Source organism: Oncorhynchus tshawytscha, linkage group LG02 (assembly GCF_018296145.1).
Source record: "Oncorhynchus tshawytscha isolate Ot180627B linkage group LG02, Otsh_v2.0, whole genome shotgun sequence".
In the NCBI taxonomy this organism is placed as follows: Eukaryota; Metazoa; Chordata; class Actinopteri; order Salmoniformes; family Salmonidae; genus Oncorhynchus; species Oncorhynchus tshawytscha.
In genome coordinates this window covers 11,957,451-11,979,698 of record NC_056430.1, presented here as the reverse complement: position 1 = coordinate 11,979,698, position 22,248 = coordinate 11,957,451, and the positions used below count along the sequence as shown (strand labels likewise).

At 44.5% G+C, this 22,248-nt stretch overlaps 1 protein-coding gene across 1 annotated transcript in view; it reads left to right on the top strand.

Annotated features, from left to right (window-relative positions):
- Positions 1-2,880: 2,880 nt before the first annotated feature.
- LOC112263150 (SRSF protein kinase 1) overlaps positions 2,881-22,248 on the top strand; it is a 39,327-nt gene continuing 19,959 nt past the window's right edge. Inside the window, exons 1-5 of the mRNA XM_042305011.1 lie at positions 2,881-3,240; positions 19,327-19,433; positions 20,339-20,447; positions 21,011-21,098; positions 21,700-21,787. Coding sequence (XP_042160945.1) covers positions 2,960-3,240; positions 19,327-19,433; positions 20,339-20,447; positions 21,011-21,098; positions 21,700-21,787 — 673 coding nt within the window. The 5' untranslated portion in view covers positions 2,881-2,959. The remainder of the gene's footprint in view (positions 3,241-19,326; positions 19,434-20,338; positions 20,448-21,010; positions 21,099-21,699; positions 21,788-22,248) is intronic.

Below are 22,248 nucleotides of genomic sequence, written 5' to 3'. Positions count from 1 at the left end.
CAGGGCATTGGACTGTGTGTTACTGCAGTGTTTTTCTAACACACTGTAATTCTCTGCTGCATTTCCCTCCTCTCTCTTGTCTCTCAACCCCCCCCTCTTGGCCTCTTTCTCATATGATCTCTTTCCCCCCTAACTTTCTATCTTCCCCTTTCTCTCTCTTTCTGCATAGCTGCTGCTCCTGCTCATTATATAACCCATTTCTTTCTGCAGTGTGTGTGTTGGACTGCAGAGAGCGAGCTAGTGTAACCAAGCCCCAAGCAGTGAGAGGGAGTTTGTTAGGACGTTAGGACATGAGGAGAAAGGGTGGTAGGGGGTGGGTTGAGGAAGGAGCACTGCAGACTGTGTGTGCAGATAGAAGGCTACAGAACTACTGTTGTCTGGCTGGCTGGCTGTCTTGCAGGCTGGCTGGCTGGCTGTCTCGCAGGCTGGCTGGCTGGCTGTCTCGCAGGCTGGCTGTCTCACAGGCTGGCTGGCTGGCTGTCTCGCAGGCTGGCTGGCTAGCTGGCTGTCTCGCAGGCTGGCTGGCTAGCTGGCTGTCTCGCTGGCTGGCTGGCTGGCTGGCTGTCTTGCAGGCTGGCTGGCTGGCTGTCTCGCAGGCTGGCTGGCTGGCTCTCACAGGCTGGCTGGCTGGCTGGCTGTCTCGCAGGCTGGCTGGCTGGCTGTCTCGCTGGCTGGCTGGCTGTCTCGCTGGCTGGCTGTCTCGCAGGCTGGCTGGCTAGCTGGCTGTCTCACTGACCGACTGTCTCGCTGGCCGACTGTCTCGCGGACTGGCTGGCTGTCTCCGGGCTAGCTGACTGGCTCGCTGGCCGTCTGTCTCACTGACTGACTGGCTCGCTGGCTGTCTCGTTGGCCGTCTGGCTCACTGACCAACTGTCTCGCTGGCTCACTGGCCGACTGTTTCTCTGTCTGGCTGTCTCCGGGCTAGCTGACTGGCTGTCTCCGGGCTGGGTGGCTGGCTGGTTGTCTTGCTGACTGGCGGGCTCGCTGGCCGGCTCACTGACTGACTGACTAGCTGACTGACTGATAGGCCGCCTCTTGGTCTAGCTGGTGAGTCACATTCTCGTGTTTTCTCTGCCAGAAGTTAAGCTCATTCAGTGAGGATCCTCAGAACATTTAGAATTTCTGCTGAGGTGTTTGTTGTAGATCTTCTCAGGGCTCACGATGCACAGGGAGATCAAGATGTCATGTTTCTTGACCTGACAAGTTGTTTTATGTGAAATGTTAGCATATCTCAGGTGGTTTAACTTGGAATGGCAGCCAGGTAGCGGAGCCAACACATCCAGCTTCAGCTATTACCCTGCTCTGCTTTTTCCCGCGTTGCTGTTTCTCTGTGCTGCATCGGCACAGCAAGACTTTTAATGTTGTTAGCATATATCCAGTGCTTTGAATAGCTGGTAGCTAGCCTAGCTCTAACACCTCCAGCTATTACCCTGCTGTTTGTCTCTCTGCTGTTTGTCTCTCTGCTGTTTGTCTCTCTGCTGTTTGTCTCAGCATTGAGCTCAGCTGTTGAGGCATTGATTCCTCTGGCGTTTAGGTGGTGGGGGTGTACACTTGACATTTCACAATCACTTTTAACCACGGTCTGGAGGGAATAATACAGCCACAATATGTATGTGTGCATCCCAAATGACCCTCCTATATAGTGCGCTACTACTATATACTATATAGTGCACTACTAAAAGTAGTGTACTATATAGGGTGGCATTTGGGACATAGAATACATGATATCTATTTAGCCACTAATGGAAGAAATGAATACCTGATTAATGGCTGATTGGGCCTAGTTGTTGATAAAGCACTGATGGCCTAAATTGGGACTGCTCTTAAGCACCCAAAGCATATGGGTCTGATACATTTCTCAAATGCCGGTTAATTTAAAATGCTGCAGGTCAAATGTCCGGCGCCTCATTTTCCTAACAGAATCAAACTACTGTGCTCCCATACTCAAAAGACATTCACTTAAAAAAAGAATTGAAAAAAAAAAAATCGCCAATACTACGTTTTGTCAATATAACCGTAGCCAGTATACACTACCTCAGAATGGTCAGAATTCATCTAAGATAACTCAAGAAATCTAATTAATTTTGATATTTTGGCCAAAGAGTTCTTAACCGTGCAATTTTACTGTTTGGTGCAATACGAGTCGTCTCTTGTTGAATGACAATACTTTGAGGAATCCCTTACTGTTGACCAATCACCGATGAAGAGGCGTAGGCTTCGGCTCCAGAAAATGTGTTCCCAAACAGCCGATTAAATCCCTCACCGAAGTCCAAAATGAGGAATAACATCAATGTCATAATATATGCACAAACTCTACCAAACTGTTTCGGCTGGGAAGCATGCGGACGCCTTTAGTGGCAAAGTGTTGGGTTTTAGATTCAGGCCTTGACTGCTGTAGATAGAACTTCATTGCTCCCTAGTGGACATTACGCAATATGACCATATTCTACATTGTGAATTCACGTGGAATACTAATAAATTGTTCTTATCGGAAAACGTATTTTTAAGCATGAAGAAAATGGTTCCATTCGTCACATCCCTACTGAGTAATATATGAATTCACTCACAGTAGGACAAGAGAAGATAGAAGCAGTCAGATAAAGACAAACAGAGAGGAGTGTACAACGAGCGAAAGAGAAAATGGGAGAGCGATTTGAAAAGAGACAGAGATGGTACAGATGGTGAGAATGTGTTGAAAATAGAAGAGGGACTGGGTGGAATGAGAGCAGGGGATGTTTTGGTCTGAGGAGGAGGAAGCGAGAGCGTTCTTCACCTGCAATGCAGTGCGAAGCTGAGTCAACCAATCAGAGGGGAGAGAGGAGAGAGGATAGGGGGTGGGGCCAGGCACTGACTACAGCCAAGGAGATTTCTTGTCAGAGAGGGAGAGCGTGAATGAGCGGGAGGGAGAGAGGGAGAAGCAGCGTCGAGCTCTACTTTGCCTGAGCCTGTGGTGACACTGATGCTCACAGATTTCTCCTCTCTCATCCTTCTCTCTGCATTGCTCCCTTCTCCTCCTTTCCCATTGCTGTGCTCTTCTTTCTCTTTCTTTCCCTGTACTTTTCCCCTCCTTTTTTTCCCGAACAACTACCGTCTGCTCTCTTCTTACTCCTCACACTCACCCCCTCTTGCTCTCCATCTCATTCCCCTCTCCTGTCCTCTTTTGGTGCATGGAGAGAGGGTCTCTGGCCCCCACCTGCATCCCTCTCCACCTCCCTCCATGGGCGTCCGAGCATCCTGCAGGTAAGCGGAGAGAGAGAGTCTGTCGGGGGTCTCTGCACTTGCATGTCCTTGAAGTACCCCTGCGGTGAGTGTGTGTGAGCTGTAACAGCTGGACTCTGTCCTCTCCGGTGGTCCTCCAGGTTTGAGGACGCGGGAGAGACAGTTCAGGGATTTAGGGAGAGGAGAGTTTGTCTGCAAACACGGTCTGTTTTCCAATTCAAGTCCTCAAGTCCCCCCCCCCACAACAGTAACCCCGGTCAAGCACAACTGATTCAACTTGTCAGTTAATCATCACAACCATGATCAGTTGAATGAGGTGTGTTTGTCCGGGGCTACAATAAACATGTGTACTGGAGGACTGGAGTGGGGAATCACTGCTCTAACCTAACTGGGTATGTAATGGTGCTCAGGGGAGGTCTTGTTGCTCTGATGTTTGAATCAGGTCACGGTTAGACAGAAACGGGACAGTAAAGGAAGGATGTGTGTGTGTGTGTGTGTGTGTGTGTGTTGGGTAAAAATGCAAAACGTGTGATGGTTGCTCACCAATGGAGATGGGAAAAGGCTATGACATTTGTATGATTATCTAGCACGCTCTCTCCTTTCTGATTAAGACCTGCGTAGTGCCATGTTGGGTAAGCATCAACAGAGGCAGGTGTTCAGGTGGGTCTGTGTTACCCTCCATCACTCCGGCAGGTGTGAGGATTGGAGTGCGGCTGTGGCAGTTACGACGTCTCTCTCTCTCTCTCTCTCTGTCTCTCTCTCTCTGTCTCTCTCTCTCTGTCTCTCTCTCTCTGTCTCTCTCTCTCTTTGTCTCTCTCTCTCTCTCTCTCTCTCTCTCTCTCTCTCTTTGTCTCTCTCTCTCTCTCTCTCTCTCTCTCTCTCTCTTTTGTCTCTCTCTCTCTCTCTCTCTCTCTGTCTCTCTCTGTCTCTCTCTCTGTCTCTCTCTGTCTCTCTCTCTGTCTCTCTCTCTCTCTCTCTCTGTCTCTCTCTGTCTCTCTCTCTCTGTCTCTCTCTCTCTCTCTCTCTCTCTCTCTCTCTCTCTCTCTCTGTCTCTCTCTCTCTCTGTCTCTCTCTCTCTGTCTCTCTCTCTCTCTGTCTCTCTCTCTCTGTCTCTCTCTCTCTCTCTCTGTCTCTCTCTCTCTGTCTTTCTCTCTGTCTCTCTCTGTCTCTCTCTCTCTGTCTCTCTCTGTCTCTCTCTCTCTGTCTCTCTCTCTCTCTCTCTCTCTCTGCACACTCGAGGAATGAAGGAGAGCGATAGAAACGCACAGCGGTTAGATTCTGTAGCTAAAGATAATGTGTCAGTCTATTTAATTATGGAAAAAACACAACCAATACTTTCTAGGCTATTCATGTACAAATTCACTATAATTGTAGGCTAACGGAAAGCTGCGCTGCACAATCAATGATCCAACGGCATCACCTAGGCCTATACGTTCTCTCCCAGACTCATGCATAGAACGTATGAAGTCCACCCAGAATGCATAATACAGTCCAAACACAAAGTCGATTTACTAGAATTTTGAAGTATAGGCTAGACCAGTGGTTCCCAAACATTATATAGTCCCGTACCCCTTCAAACGTTCAACCTCCAGCTGCCTACTCCTTCAAACGTTCATCCTCCAGCTGCCTACTCCTTCAAACGTTCAACCTCCAGCTGCCTACTCCTTCAAACGTTCAACCTCCAGCTGCCTACTCCATCTAGCACCAGGTTCAGCCTCCAGCTGCCTACTCCATCTAACACCAGGTTCAACCTCCAGCTGCCTACTCCTTCAAACGTTCAACCTCCAGCTGCCTACTCCATCTAGCACCAGGTTCAGCCTCCAGCTGCCTACTCCATCTAACACCAGGTTCAACCTCCAGCTGCCTACTCCTTCAAACGTTCAACCTCCAGCTGCCTACTCCATCTAGCACCAGGTTCAGCCTCCAGCTGCCTACTCCATCTAACACCAGGTTCAACCTCCAGCTGCCTACTCCTTCAAACGTTCAACCTCCAGCTGCCTACTCCATCTAGCACCAGGTTCAGCCTCCAGCTGCCTACTCCATCTAACACCAGGTTCAACCTCCAGCTGCCTACTCCTTCAAACGTTCAACCTCCAGCTGCCTACTCCATCTAGCACCAGGTTCAGCCTCCAGCTGCCTACTCCATCTAACACCAGGTTCAACCTCCAGCTGCCTACTCCATCTAGCACCAGGTTCAGCCTCCAGCTGCCTACTCCATCTAACACCAGGTTCAGCACACTCAAATGTTTTTTGCCATCATGGTATAGGCTAGACCATTGATGCACTAAAGACATCTTAAATCTTCTTTTTTTCCCTTCTATGTGTTGTATAACAGCTCAATCATTATTTAAATATTTTCATTACATATTTTCATTACAATCAATATTTTAATTCAGGATTTTTTGGGGGGGCCCATCCATAACGACCGCGTTGGAGGGAGAGAATGTAGCGGAGGTGGGACGGAATATAGCAGACTACAATTTTGGGTTTGGGGAGGGGGGAGAGACAACAGCACAGCAGCAAACATTGAAGGGAGAGACAGGATACTGAGATGTGTCATTGACAGGACCTGTTTGCCGTGTGCATGACGACGTCAGAATGTTTTGGATTCTATTTCTGGTTTGTGTTAGACTGATAAACAGAATGCAGGCAGTGTTTCTCCTGCTGCTGTACAACTTAAGGTGTGTGTGGGCTGGAACATTTCTGAAAGCCAAGGCTCACATTGATTTAACCCTCGTCAATACCATGCGCCCAGACTGGCCCGCGCAGGCGACACACATGGACTCACACGCACGCACCTTCTCCTGCCTTATTGTACTCGACTCCAGAGTTATCTTTTCTCAATCATAAAGAGAAGTGATGGAAGATGTGTAGACTGATGGAGCAGTGTTCCTCTATGTGATATCTGTGGGTGTGAAGATGATGAATAGCAATAGAATTATCTGTAAGTGGTTGCCAAGGAAGTGCGTGATAAAAATACCACCTCCCCCTACAGTGTTAGACGTGGAGCCAGTAGAGGAATATTACCACCAGCTAGTGTGGTTATGTATGATGATGGAACCCTGTGGACAATGACCGTGGCTCTTTCTCTCTTTATATTTCCCCGATGCCTCGCACTCTCTCACTTCGCCTCCTTTTTCAAAACATATACTATTGGAGAAGGTCTGAGGGAAGGGACCTTGGACTTATCCTCCAATACGGTTAAGAAGGACGCAAGGAGATGGCATGCAAGGAATCGTGTGGAGATGAGTTGAGAAACATCCCTTGTCATTGTCTCTGAAGTTCAACTGTACTTGACCCCTGGCCCCTCTCAGCTAGCCAATCACAGCTGACATTGAGCTGACAGGAAAACCCGACAGTGGTCTCACAGATCAGATGTTGGGTACTTCTGAGTATGGTGAGGCTGTGACTGTATAGCCTAGCTAGTTGCTGATTGGTTGGTGGGCAATGGAACAGCTTCTGATGGGAAAAGGAAAACGCATAGTAAACATTCTAAAGGCATGTCTTTGTCTATAGAATCAGAATGTTCAGAATATTCTAGAAGCATGATGCCTGTGTGTGGTGTTAGAATGTCTGTGGGTTGGGTTCTGAATAGAACTAGGGCATAGGAATAGAATTCTAGTTATTTGGGCTGTGGTCCCATGTGTCTAATTGGAATGTCTATATGACATTCTTGGGAGTGTCTTGCCTAGCCACCGGCAGCAGCACATAACATCTTTAAATGATTTATTGTGGAAGTTGAATCTGTCTACCCTGACAGTTGTGACAGAGAGAGGAGGATCTGAAATCCCTGGTTTAGATTCTGGCTGGGATTCAGTGCTATCGGGGACTTGGACAATGTGCCATTTAAAGGTTGTTTCCTATTGGGCTGACACATGCAGCATTTACGGATGAATGTCACCCCTGCGAGCGCGGGAACATTTTCTTTTCAAACGTGCGATGCAGACGAATCCCGGCCTCAGTGTATTGTCTAGTGGTCGACGGGAGCCTGTCTGAGGTAACTGTTGTTAACGTTGAGTGCTTTCTCTCTTGTTTATGACTCTATGTTAACAACTTGTCTTTCCATTTCAAACAAGTCTTTCCCCCTTGTCAGTCCTGTTCAGGATTTGATATAATTCATAACCCCACCCTGACACACACACACTAGGCTTGTCACGATACCAACATTTTGATCTGCATGTCATTGTGTCAGTAGGGGGAAAATACTGCATGAAACCTTCTTTACTCTTCAGTTAAGACACACTGTCTCCCCCACACTGTCTCCCTAAACAGAATTTAAGGAGCACCAGAAAGAAAAATAATTTAAGGAGCACAATTTAAGGAGCACCAGAAAGAAATATACTTTTGATATACACTGAACAAAATATATTAATGCAACATGTAAAGTGTTGGTCCCGTGTAAAGTGTTGGTCCCGTGTCTCATTAGGGCCGATTTCAAGTTTTCATAACAATCGGTAATCTGCATTTTTGGACGCCGATTATGGCCGATTACACTCCACGAGGAGACTGTCTACCTGATACGCGAGTGCAGCAAGGAGCCAAGGTAAGTTGCTATTGAGCATTAAACATATATTATAAAAAAACAATCTTAACATAATCACTAGTTAACTACACATGGTTGATGATATTACTTGTTTAACTAGCTTGTCCTGCATTGCTCATAATCGATGCGGTGCCTGTTAATTTATCATTGAATCACAGCCTACTTCGCCAAATGGGGGATTCAACAAGCGCATTCGCCAAAAAAGCACTGTCGTTGCACCAATGTGTACCTAACCATTAACATCAATGCCTTTCTTAAAATCAATACACAAGTTTATATTTTTAAACCTGCATATTTAGTTAATATTGCCTGCTAACATGAATTTCTTTTAACTAGGGACATTGTCACTTTTCTTGTGTTCTGTGCAAGCAGAGTCAGGGTATATGCAGCAGTTTGGGCCGCCTGGCTCGTTGGGAACTGTGTGAAGACCATTTCTTCCGAACAAAGACCGTAATTAATTTACCAATATTTTACATAATGACACAACATTGAAGGTTGTCCAATGTAACAGCAATACTTATACTTGGATGCCACCTGTTAGATAACATACGGAACGGTTCCGTATTTCACTGAAAGAATAAAGTTTTGTTTTCGAGATTACAGTTTCCGGATTTGACCATATTAATGACCTAAGGCTCATATTTCTGTGTGTTTTATAATATTATAATTACGTCTATGATTTGATAGCGCAGTCAGTCTGACATGGGTCATTATTATATAACTGTTTAGACTAGGAACAAGACCTGGTAACATGGGTCATTATTATATAACTGTTTAGACTAGAAACAAGACCTGGTAACATGGGTCATTATTATATAACTGTTTAGACTAGAAACAAGACCTGGTAACATGGGTCATTATTATATAACTGTTTAGACTAGGAACAAGACCTGGTAACATGGGTCATTATTATATAACTGTTTAGACTAGGAACAAGACCTGGTAACATGGGTCATTATTATATAACTGTTTAGACTAGGAACAAGACCTGGTAACATGGGTCATTATTATATAACTGTTTAGACTAGGAACAAGACCTGGTAACATGGGTCATTATTATATAACTGTTTAGACTAGGAACAAGACCTGGTAACATGGGTCATTATTATATAACTGTTTAGACTAGGAACAAGACCTGGTAACATGGGTCATTATTATATAACTGTTTAGACTAGGAACAAGACCTCTGGTAACATGGGTCATTATTATATAACTGTTTAGACTAGGAACAAGACCTGGTAACATGGGTCATTATTATATAACTGTTTAGACTAGGAACAAGACCTCTGGTAACATGGGTCATTATTATATAACTGTTTAGACTAGGAACAAGACCTCTGGTAACATGGGTCATTATTATATAACTGTTTAGACTAGGAACAAGACCTGGTAACATGGGTCATTATTATATAACTGTTTAGACTAGGAACAAGACCTGGTAACATGGGTCATTATTATATAACTGTTTAGACTAGAAACAAGACCTGGTAACATGGGTCACATTTCTATAACTGTTTAGACTAGGAACAAGACCTGGTAACATGGGTCATTATTATATAACTGTTTAGACTAGGAACAAGACCTCTGGTAACATGGGTCATTATTATATAACTGTTTAGACTAGGAACAAGACCTGGTAACATGGGTCATTATTATATAACTGTTTAGACTAGGAACAAGACCTCTGGTAACATGGGTCATTATTATATAACTGTTTAGACTAGGAACAAGACCTGGTAACATGGGTCATTATTATATAACTGTTTAGACTAGGAACAAGACCTGGTAACATGGGTCATTATTATATAACTGTTTAGACTAGAAACAAGACCTGGTAACATGGGTCATTATTATATAACTGTTTAGACTAGGAACAAGACCTGGTAACATGGGTCATTATTATATAACTGTTTAGACTAGGAACAAGACCTGGTAACATGGGTCATTATTATATAACTGTTTAGACTAGAAACAAGACCTGGTAACATGGGTCATTATTATATAACTGTTTAGACTAGGAACAAGACCTGGTAACATGGGTCATTATTATATAACTGTTTAGACTAGGAACAAGACCTGGTAACATGGGTCATTATTATATAACTCTTTAGACTAGGAACAAGACCTGGTAACATGGGTCACATTTCTATAACTGTTTAGACTAGAAACAATCAGTTGTCTTTGCTGTAAAACTGCAGGCATGCCTGTGCTCCATTTTCAGTCTTGACACTGAGGCAGTATGACAGTGAACTTGCACAGTCTACTCCGTCTGATATGTGCTCTTAATTATAACAGGCGATGAAATGATACAATGTATTAACAATGCTCGCTTTTTGCTCTGCTCTTATGTAACAAATGTACAAATCTAACAGAAGACTCGTCTGGGTCCCTGCTCGCCTTCACTGCTAAATGATATATCCCAAAATAAAATGAAGGCGAAATAGACGCGTGTGAAGAGTGGACGGAGAGAAGCAGGCGTGAGGGCTGGTTGAGGATGAGGATGTCTGATCACAGCTGCCACACGTGATATGCACATGAGAGTGAAGTGGATATGATTAGACCTGAACATACAAGAGACTGGAGGCTGTTGTTTCAATTCAACTGAATTTATAAACAAAACTGACTTTATAAACAGGCGCCAGCAGGTTCTTTGGGTTGGTAGGGCTGAAAAAGTTGGTAGTATCATATGAAACAGTACTACGGTATTCTAAAATGTTTATCGTGAGTATCATGATGTTTTGGTACTGTGATATTACCACACACAGGGACAATCCCGTCTCTCCCCCCTCTAGCTTGGTGTGAACTGGTTTCCCATCTCTCCCTCTCTCCCCCTCTAGCTTGGTTTGGACTGGTTGCCCCTCGCTCCCTCCCTCTGGTTTGGACTGATTTCCCATCTCTCTCCCTCTCTCTGGCTTGGACTCGTTTCCTATCTCTCTCCCTCCCTCTGGCTTGGACTCGTTTCCCATCTCTCTCTCCCTCCCTCTGGCTTGGACTGGTTTCCCATCTCTCTCTCTCTCCCTCTGGTTTGGACTGGTTTCCCATCCTTCCCTCTCTCTCCCTCTGGTTTGGACTGGTTTCCCATCCTTCCCTCTCTCTCCCCCTGGTTTGGACTGGTTTCCCATCCCTCCCTCTCTCTAGCTTGGTTTTGAATGGTTTCCCATCCCTCTCTCTCTCTCTCTCTCTCTCTCTCTCTAACTTGGTTTTGACTGGTTTCTCATCACTCTCTCTAGCTTGGTTTGGACTGGTTTCTCCTCCCTCCCTCTCTCTCTCTGGTTTGGACTGGTTTCCCATCCTTCCCTCTCTCTAGCTTGGTTTTGAATGGTTTCCCATCCCTCTCTCTCTCCCTGTGGTTTGGACTGGTTTCCCATCCCTCCCTCTCTCCCTCTGGTTTGGACTGGTTTCCCATCCCTCCCTCTCTCCCTCTGGTTTGGACTGGTTTCCCATCTCTCCCTCTGGTTTGGACTGGTTTCCCATCTCTCTCTCCTCTGGTTTGGACTGGTTTCCCATCCCTCCCTCTCTCTAGCTTGGTTTGGACTGGTTTCTCCTCCCTCCTCTCTCTCTCTGGTTTGGACTGGTTTCCCATCCTTCCCTCTCTCTAGCTTGGTTTTGAATGGTTTCCCATCCCTCTCTCTCCCCCTCTCTCTAGCTTGGTTTGGACTGGTTTCCCATCCCTCCCTCTCTCCCTCTGGTTTGGACTGGTTTCCCATCCCTCCCTCTCTCCCTCTGGTTTGGACTGGTTTCCCATCTCCCTCCCCCTCTGGTTTGGACTGGTTTCCCATCTCCCTCTCCCCTCTCTGGTTTGGACTGGTTTTCCCATCCCTCCCTCTCTCTAGCTTGGTTTGGACTGGTTTCCCATCCCTCCCTCTCTCTAGCTTGGTTTGGACTGGTTTCCCATCCTCCCTCTCTCTAGCTTGGTTTTGAATGGTTTCCCATTTGGTTTGGACTGGTTTCCCATCCCTCCCTCTCTCCTAGCTTGGTTTGGACTGGTTTCCCATCCCTCCCTCTCTCTAGCTTGGTTTGGACTGGTTTCCCATCTCTCCCTCTCTCTAGCTTGGTTTGGACTGGTTTTCCATCCCCCCTCTCTCTAGCTTGGTTTGGACTGGTTTCCCATCCCTCCCTCTCTCTAGCTTGGTTTAGACTGGTTTCCCATCTCTCTCTCTCTCTAGCTTGGTTTGGACTGGTTTCCCATCCCTCCCTCTCTCTAGCTTGGTTTAGACTGGTTTCCCATCTCTCTCTCTCTCTAGCTTGGTTTAGACTGGTCTCCCACCCCTCCCTCTCTCTAGCTTGGTTTGGACTGGTTTCCCATACCTCCCGCTCTCTCCGGCTTTGTTTGGACTGTGTTTGGGTAACAACAGTGTGTGTGAGTGAGCAGTGTGTTTGGGTAACAACAGTGTGTGTGAGTGAGCAGTGTGTTTGGGTAACAACAGTGTGTGTGAGTGAGCAGTGTGTTTGGGTAACAACAGTGTGTGTGAGTGAGCAGTGTGTTTGGGTAACAACAGTGTGTGTGAGTGAGCAGTGTGTTTGGGTAACAACAGTGTGTGTGAGTGAGCAGTGTGTTTGGATAACAACAGTGTGTGTGAGTGAGCAGTGTGTTTGTGTGAGACCAGTATGTGTGTGTGAGTGAGCAGTGTGTTTGGGTGAGACCAGTATGTGTGTGTGAGCAGTGTGTTTGGGTGAGACCAGTATGTGTGAGCGAGCAGTGTGTCTGTGTTTGGGTAACAACAGTGTGTATGATATGCTAGGTCTGGGTAACAACGGTGTGCATGATATGCTAGGTCTGGGTAACAACGGTGTGCATGATATGCTAGGTCTGGGTAACAACGGTGTGCATGATATGCTAGGTCTGGGTAACAACGGTGTGCATGATATGCTAGGTCTGGGTAACAACGGTGTGCATGATATGCTAGGTCTGGGTAACAACGGTGTGCATGATATGCTAGGTCTGGGTAACAACGGTGTCTGTATGATATATGCTAGGTCTGGGTAACAACGGTAACAGCATGATATATGCTAGGTCTGGGTAACAACGGTGTGCATGATATGCTAGGTCTGGGTAACAACGGTGTGGCTAGGTCTGGGTAACAACGGTGTGTATGCTAGGTCTGGGTAACAACGGTGTGCATGATATGCTAGGTCTGGGTAACAACGGTGTGTATGATATGCTAGGTCTGGGTAACAACGGTGTGCATGATATGCTAGGTCTGGGTAACAACGGTGTGTATGATATGCTAGGTCTGGGTAACAACGGTGTGCATGATATGCTAGGTCTGGGTAACAACGGTGTGTATGATATGCTAGGTCTGGGTAACAACGGTGTGTATGATATGCTAGGTCTGGGTAACAACGGTGTGTATGATATGCTAGGTCTGGGTAACAACGGTGTGTATGATATGCTAGGTCTGGGTAACAACGGTGTGTATGATATGCTAGATCTGTGACTAACTGAATCACTGTCTATCTGACAGTTCTGGATGAGTGCTGTTTAAATAGTCATACATTCATTTTTTTCATTATTTTTATTAACTTTATTTTCCATCTAGATAAACTTGACCTAATATCGCAATTGCTTACTAACGATTATAACCAATTGTTTTGCGAATTTTGAAGTCTGTCTCTTATTAAGCATTCTACGTTTCCTCATTCCAACTGTCGTTTGATGCTCCAGCAGCTAATTGGCTAGATGCGCGAGGGTGTGGAAGTCCTATAGGCTATGGCACTTCAGTCTTTGATGTGTGGACGTTCTTTTATGCAGTGCACGTGTTCATTGCTTGCTAGTAAATAAATAAAGCGGTCTTTTAAAACAGGTTGGGTGCGTCTGATTTATTCATTTAATTATTCAACAGCAGTCGACAAGGTTCTGGCTCTGAGCCCTATAATACACCAATGTTGTGTCAAATAGACAATGCTATCCCTCCAGGCATGGTATGATATGGAATCTGTTAATTATGTATAGACTAATCTATGCTGATAAATAGGCTATGGACATTTGTGTGTATTTGTTTCTATTTGAATGATTGTCAGTTTCATCTTCATACTATATCATAGCTGTCTCCCTGCGTACTGTCCTTGTCAATTCATTATCTTGTAGCCTACTTTCAGAAAGCCTAAGGTAGGCCTAGGTTTTTTAATAGGTTTTACGGAAAGAATATTTGCTCTTGTGTCTGACATACACTGGTGGCTTTGATTGACTGGTCTTTTTACAGGGGGTGGTGCTGTGTGAACACTGTTTCTCTCTATAGGCCTGTATGTCCATTCTGATTCTCTCTATAGGCCTGTATGTCCATTCTGATTCTCTCTATAGGCCTGTATGTCCATTCTGATTCTATATTGGCCTATATGTCCATTCTGATTCTATGTAGGCCTATATGTCCATTCTGATTCTCTCTATAGGCCTTTATGTCCATTCTGATTCTCTCTATAGGTCTATTCTGATTCTCTATAGGCCTGTATGTCCATTCTGATTCTCTCTATAGGCCTTTATGTCCATTCTGATTCTCTCTATAGGCTATTCTGATTCTCTATAGGCCTGTATGTCCATTCTGATTCTCTATAGGCCTTTATGTCCATTCTGATTCTCTATAGGCCTGTGTCCATTCTGTTCCATTCTGATTCTCTCTATAGGCCTGTATGTCCATTCTGATTCTCTATAGGCCTTTATGTCCATTCTGATTCTCTAAGGCATTCTCATTCTGATTCTGGCCTGATTATTCTCTATAGGCCTTTATGTCCATTCTGATTCTCTATAGGCCTTTATGTCCATTCTGATTCTCTCTATAGGCCTGTATGTCCATTCTGATTCTCTATAGGCCTTTATGTCCATTCTGATTCTCTATAGGCCTTTATTCTCTATAGTCCATTCTGATTCTCTATCTGCCTTTATGTCCATTCTGATTCTCTATAGGCCTGTCCATTCTGTCCATTCTGATTCTCTATAGGCCTTTATGTCCATTCTGATTCTCTATAGGCCTTTATGTCCATTCTGATTCTCTATAGGCCTTTATGTCCATTCTGATTCTCTATAGGCCTTTATGTCCATTCTTCTATATTGATTCTTCTGATTCTCTCTATAGGCCTTTATGTCCATTCTGATTCTCTATAGGCCTTTATTCTGATTCTCATTCTTCTGATTCTCTATAGGCCTGTATGTCCATTCTGATTCTCTATAGGCCTGTATGTCCATTCTGATTCTCTCTATAGGCCTATATGTCCATTCAGATTCTATATTGGCCTATATGTCCATTCAGATTCTATATTGGCCTATATGTCCATTCTGATTCTATATTGGCCTATATGTCCATTCTGTTCTATTCTGATTCTGATTCTATATTGGCCTTTATGTTCATTCTGATTCTCATTCTGATTCTATATTGGCCTATATGTCCATTCTGATTCTCTCTATAGGCCTGTATGTCCATTCTGATTCTATATTGGCCTATATGTCCATTCTGATTCTATATTGGCCTATATGTCCATTCTGATTCTATATTGGCCTATATGTCCATTCAGATTCTATATTGGCCTATATGTCCATTCAGATTCTATATTGGCCTATATGTCCATTCAGATTCTATATTGGCCTATATGTCCATTCTGATTCTATATTGGCCTATATGTCCATTCTGATTCTATATTGGCCTATATGTCCATTCAGATTCTATATTGGCCTATATGTCCATTCAGAAAGTTTCCTAAAGTAGCCAGTCTGGACTCTCTCTTTTAATAAGAATCAAACGCTCCTGTCATGATTTCATCTTGAAAAAGGTCTATTTTCACTAAAGGCCCTTTGTCACCAAGTCTGTTGTTTTCGACCGAATAATTAAGAAGAAATAAGCAAACAGAAGCTACGTCTTTGTTTATGAAGTCCTTTGTGAAATATCGTCCTGCCACAATCCGTCAATTATTTATTCAGAACAGGTTTGATATTTAAATTTTTCTGGGAAGCTGCCACTAACAGGCTGTGCACTGTGAATGACAGGTCTGTGTATTCGTTGTGTGAATGAATTAATACATATCTCTCTGCCTGTTTTTACATTTGTAAGGTATCAGTTTAGCCAATGTGATCACGTCACCGCAGAGCTAGGTTACATGTCACTCTCGTCATTCAAACCGCCCTGTCTGTTCATTGTCAAAGCTGCAGCCTATTTTTATAGCCAATTCAGCAAGCAGTAGGATGGATCGATGCTTCTCTCCTCAAATAGGCCATAGTTGAAAAAAATTGCTTGAAATAAGTTTCAAACTATATTGCTGTTGATAGTCTATATATAGGCTAGAGGTCGACCGATTGTGATTTTTCACCACCGATAACGATTATTGGAGGACCAAAAAGGCCGATACCGATTAATCGTCCGATTTTAAATTAAACATAAAAAATAATTAATCTCGGGGGTTGATAGGCTTGAAGTCATAAACAGCGCAATGCTTGATGCACAACGAAGAGCTGCTGGCAAAACGCACGAAAGTGCTGTTAGAATGAATGTTTACGCGCCTGCTTCTGCCTACCACCACTCAGTCAGATACTTAGATACTTGTATGCTTGTATGCTCAGATTATATGCAACGCAGGACACGCTAGATAATATCTAGTATAATCATCAACCATGTGTAGTTAACTAGTCATTATGATTGCTTGTTTTTTACAAGAGAAGTTTAATGCTAGCTAGCAACTTACCTTGGCTTACTGCATACGCGTAACAGGCAGTCTCCCTGTGGAGTGCAATGAGAGAGAGGCAGGTCGTTATTGCTTTGGACTAGTTAACTGTAAGATTGGATCCCCCGAGCTGACAAGGTGAAAATGTTAACTCACCGTTCCTAGGCCGTCATTGAAAATAAGAATGTGTTCTTAACTGACTTGCCCATTTAAATAAATATTAAATAAAGGTGTTCAAAATATATATATATTTTTTTAATTCGGCAAAATTGGCATCAGAAAATACAGATTTCCTATTGTTATGAAAACTTGAAATCGGCCCTAAATAACCGGCCATTCCGATTAATCGGTCGACCTCTAATATATACTACCCGTTCAAGCACTAGAGTTAGGGGGAAGGGATGGGCCAGCCAAGATGCCTGAGTTACGCAAAAAGGGAACGGTGAAACAAATATTAATGCCTTCGTTCGCTAAAGTGAATCTAGGTGACCACCTAATGTATAGTCAACCCTAAAAGACAGAGAAAAATAATATCCGCCTGCATTTACCCTTATCAATAAGTGGTTGCACAGATTTAGATAAATCACTGTCAACATAACCACCTATTGCTTCACTAAAATTGATCAACAGCTGATCATTAGGCTTTGGACAGGTTGTGTGCATGTGTTTCTGTTTTCTAATGGTTGTCAAAGTCATCTTCAAGCCTGTCACAGATGTTTATACAGTACCAGTCAAACAGTTGGACACCTACTCATTCCAAGGTTTTTCTTTATTTTTACTATTTTGTACAGAATAGTAGTGAATACATCAGAACTATATACTATATCTGGGTAGCCATTTGATTATCTGTTCTGGAGTCTTATGCCTTGGGGGTAGAAGCTGTTAAGAAGCCTTTTGGACCTAGACTTGGTGCTCCGGTACCGCTTGCCATGTGGAAGCAGAGAGAACAGTCTATGACTAGTGTGGCTGGAGTCTTTGACAATTTTTAGGGCCTTCCTCTGACACCGCCTGCTATAGAGGTCCTGGATGGCAGGAAGCTTGGCCCCGGTGATGTACTGGGCCGTACTCCCTACCCTCTGTAGTGAGGCCGAGCAAATGCAATACAAGGCAGTGATGCAACCCGTCTGGATGCTCTCGATGGTGCAGCTGAAGAACCTTTTGAGGACCTGAGGACCCATGCTAAATCTTTTCAGTCTCCTGAGGGGGAATAGGTTTGGTTGTGACCTCTTCATGACCGTCTTGGTGTGCTTGGACCATGTTAGTTTGTTGGTGATGTGGACACCAAGGAACATGAAGCTCTCAACCTGCTCCGCTACAGCCCCGTCGATGAGAATGGGGGCGTGCTCGGTCCTTGCAGAGTGAGGTGTTTAGTCCCAGGGTCCTTAGCTTATTGATGAGCTTTGAGGGCACTATGCTGTTGAACACTGAGCTGTAGTCAATGAACAGCATTCTCACATAAGTGTTCCTTTTGTCCAGGTGTGAAAGGGCAGTGTGGAGGGTAATAGAGATTGCATCATCTGAGGCTCTGTTAGGGCTGTATGCAAATTGGAGTGGGTCTAGGATTTCTGGGATAATGGTGTTGATGTGAGCCATGACCAGCCTTTCAAAGCATTTCATGGCTATAGACGTGAGTGCTACGGGTCAGTAGTCATTTAGGCAGGTTACCTTAGTGTTCTTGGGCACAGGGACTATGCTGGTATTAGACTCAGACAGGGAGAGGTTGAAAATGTCAGTGAAGACACTTGCCAGTTGGTCAGCGCATGCTCTGAGTACGCGTCCTGGTAATCCGTCTGGCCCTGCGGCCTTGTGAATGTTAACCTGTTTATAGGTCTTGCTCTCTGCAGCCGATAAGCGTGTGATCACACAGTTGTCCGGAATATCTGACGCTCTCATGCGTGTTTCAGTGTTATTTGCCTCGAGGCGAGCATGGAAGTTATTTAGCTCGTCTGGTAGGCTCATGTCACTGGGAAGCTCTCGGCTGTGCTTCCCTTTGTAGTCTGTAATAGTTTGCAAGCCCTGCCACATCTGACGAGTGTCAGAGCCGGTGAAGTACGATTCGATCTTAGTCCTGTATTGACACTTCGTCTTGTTTGATGGTTCGTTGGAAGTCAGAACGGGATTTCTTATAAGCTTCTGGGTTACAGTCCCGCTCCTTGAAAGCGGAATCTCTACCCGTTAACTCAGTGCGGATGTTGCCTGTAATCCATGGCTTCAGGTTGGGGTATGTATGTACAGTCACTGTGGGGGGGACGTCATCGATGCACTTATTGATTAAGCCAGTGACTGATGTGGTGTACTCCTCAATGCCTTCGGAAGAATCCCGGAACATATTTCAGTCTGTAATAGCAAAACAGTCCTGTAGCCAGGCATGCCCACTGGGACATTATTCCAGAAATACTTCTCAACCCTTCAGATCATCCCGCTGGTGAAGAAGCCAGATGTGGAGGTCCTGGGCTGGTGTGGTTACACGTGGTCTGTGGTTGTGAGGCCGGTTGGACATACTGCCAAATTCTCTAAAACAACATTAGAGGTGGCTTATGGTAGAGAAATGAGCATTGCTGACTGGTATTACCACAGTCAGCATGCCAATAGCACGCTCCCTCATCTTGGAGACGGTACATTTTAAACTGTACATTTTGAAGTGGCCGTTTATTGTCCCAGCACATTGTCCCAGGCTTCTTGATATGCCACACCTGTAAGGTGGATTGATTGTTTTGAGAAAGGAGAAATCCTCACCAATAGGGATGTAAATAAACTTGTGCACAAAATTAGAGAAATTTCTGCGATTTTAATGAAAAAGATAAGCTTTGTCTAATCTTTCTCTCTCGCCGTCTGTCTCTCCATCTCTCTTTCTCTCTCTCTCCTGTCCCCCTTCACCCTTCTCTCTCTATTCTCTCTCTCTCTCTCTCTCTCTCCAGGCCAGACCCTGCGTCCCAGCAGAATGACTCTCCTCTCCCAGACCAGGATGAGGAGATACTGGGCTCTGACGATGAGGAGCAGGAAGACCCCAATGACTACTGTAGAGGTATGATACACAGACACACACACATACTGACTACTGTAGAGGTATGATACACAGACACACACACATACTGACTACTGTAGAGGTATAATACACAGACACACACACATACTGACTACTGTAGAGGTATGATACACACAGACACAAACACATACTGACTACTGTAGAGGTATGATACACACAGACACAAACACATACTGACTACTGTAGAGGTATGATACACAGACACACACACATACTGACTACTGTAGAGGTATGATACACACAGACACACACACATACTGACTACTGTAGAGGTATGATACACACAGACACACACACATACTGACTACTGTAGAGGTATGATACACAGACACACACACATACTGACTACTGTAGAGGTATGATACACACAGACACACACACATACTGACTACTGTAGAGGTATGATACACACAGACACACACACTACTACTGACTACTGTAGAGGTATGATACACACAGACACACACACATACTGACTACTGTAGAGGTATAATACACACAGACACACACACATACTGACTACTGTAGAGGTATGATACACAGACACACACACATACTGACTACTGACTAGAGGTATGATACACACAGACACAAACACATACTGACTACTGACTACTGAGGTATGATACACACAGACACACACACATACTGACTACTGTAGAGCTACTGATACTGTAGACAGACACACACACATACTGACTACTGTAGAGGTATGATACACACAGACACACACACATACCGACTACTGTAGAGGTATGATACACACAGACACACACACATACTGACTACTGTAGAGCTATGATACACACAGACACACACACATACTGACTACTGTAGAGGTACAACACACACACACATCCAACTATTATGTGTTACTATTGCAGGAGGTTACCACCATGTGAAGATAGGAGACCTGTTCAATGGAAGATACCATGTGATCCGGAAGCTGGGCTGGGGACATTTCTCCACTGTGTGGTTGGCCTGGGACATACAGTAAGTTCTGTCTGTTCCACTGTGTGGTTGGCCTGGGACATACAGTAAGTTCTGTCTGTTCCACTGTGTGGTTGGCCTGGGACATACAGTAAGTTCTGTCTGTGTAAATGGTTCTGCTGTTCCACTGTCAAGGCTGTTCTGTTAAAGTGGTGTGGTTGGCCTGGGACATACAGTAAGTTCTGTCCCACTGTGTGGTTTTCTGTCTGTTTGTGTTCCAGTGTGTGTTTCAGTGTGGTAACATATGTTGTCCTGTTATTTCTAGAGGGAAGTGTTTTGTGGCCATGAAGGTGGTGAAGAGTGCAGACTGCATTACACTGAGACAGCCCTGGATGAGATCAAGCTGCTGAGATCAGTGAGGAACACATATACTGTCTGTTCCACTGTGTGGTTGGCCTGGGACATACAGTAAGTTCTGTCTGTTCCACTGTGTGGTTGGCCTGGGACATACAGTAAGTTCTGTCTGTGTAAATGGTGCTGAGTCAAGGCCTGTTAAAGTGGTACCGGCTTATTTGTGTTCCAGTGTGTGTTTCAGTGTGTAACATATGTTGTCCTGTTATTTCTAGAGGGAAGTGTTTTGTGGCCATGAAGGTGGTGAAGAGTGCAGAGCATTACACTGAGACAGCCCTGGATGAGATCAAGCTGCTGAGATCAGTGAGGAACACATATACTCACTCACTCACTCACCACTAACATTGAGTGGCTGCTGCCAACACACTGACTCAACTCCAGCCACTTTAATAATGGGAATTGATGGGAAATTATGTAAATATATCACTAGCCACTTTAAACAATGCTACCTAATATAATGTTTACATACCCTACATTATTCATCTCATATGTATATGTATATACTGTACTCTATATCATCTACTGCATCTTTATGTAATACATGTATCACTAGCCACTTTAACTATGCCACTTTGTTTACATACTCATCTCATATGTATATACTGTACTCAATACCATCTACTGTATCTTGCCTATGCTGCTCTGTACCATCACTCATTCATATATCTTTATGTACATATTCTTTATCCCCTTACACTTGTGTCTATAAGGTAGTAGTTTTGGAATTGTTAGCTAAATTACTTGTTGGTTATTACTGCATTGTCGGAACTAGAAGCACAAGCATTTTGCTACACTCACATTAACATCTGCTAACCATGTGTATGTGACAAATAACATTTGATTTGATTTATTCACTCACTCACTCACTTCTACTCAATATGATTAGTATTCATGTGTGTTCCAGGTCAGGAACACGGACCAGAAGGACCCCAGCAGGGAGAGGGTAGTTCAGTTACTGGATGACTTCAAGATCTCTGGCATGAACGGAACTCGTATCCTCAGTTAAACGTCCACGACAACACTGCTGTTCAACATAGGATGAAAACTGACAACAAGAGAGAACCGGCGTATTCCAATATTCCTGCTATTGGTCAATATTATGAGCCTTAAAAGATTCATTGCCCAAGTCCTGCCACTAACTATTGGTGGTTTACAGATGTGTCCCTGCCTTGATGACGTTTGGCCAGCATTGTCTGGACGTTTGGCAACACAACACATTCCAGCCAGCTAGAGGACACACACAGAAGCACAATTGTACTGACAGTTTCTCTATCCGCCCTAGTTAGCGACGGTTACATCCTGATCACAGCTGGGTGTCCAGGCAACACGCCCAGACTCCGTCCCAGCATGCCTAGCTTCTTGGAAGAGTTGGTAATGAGTTCTGGGTTGGTGTGCCCACTTCCATCTTGGTTCTTTGCAGAACCTTTTGGGTGTTCACATTTTATATTGCGTA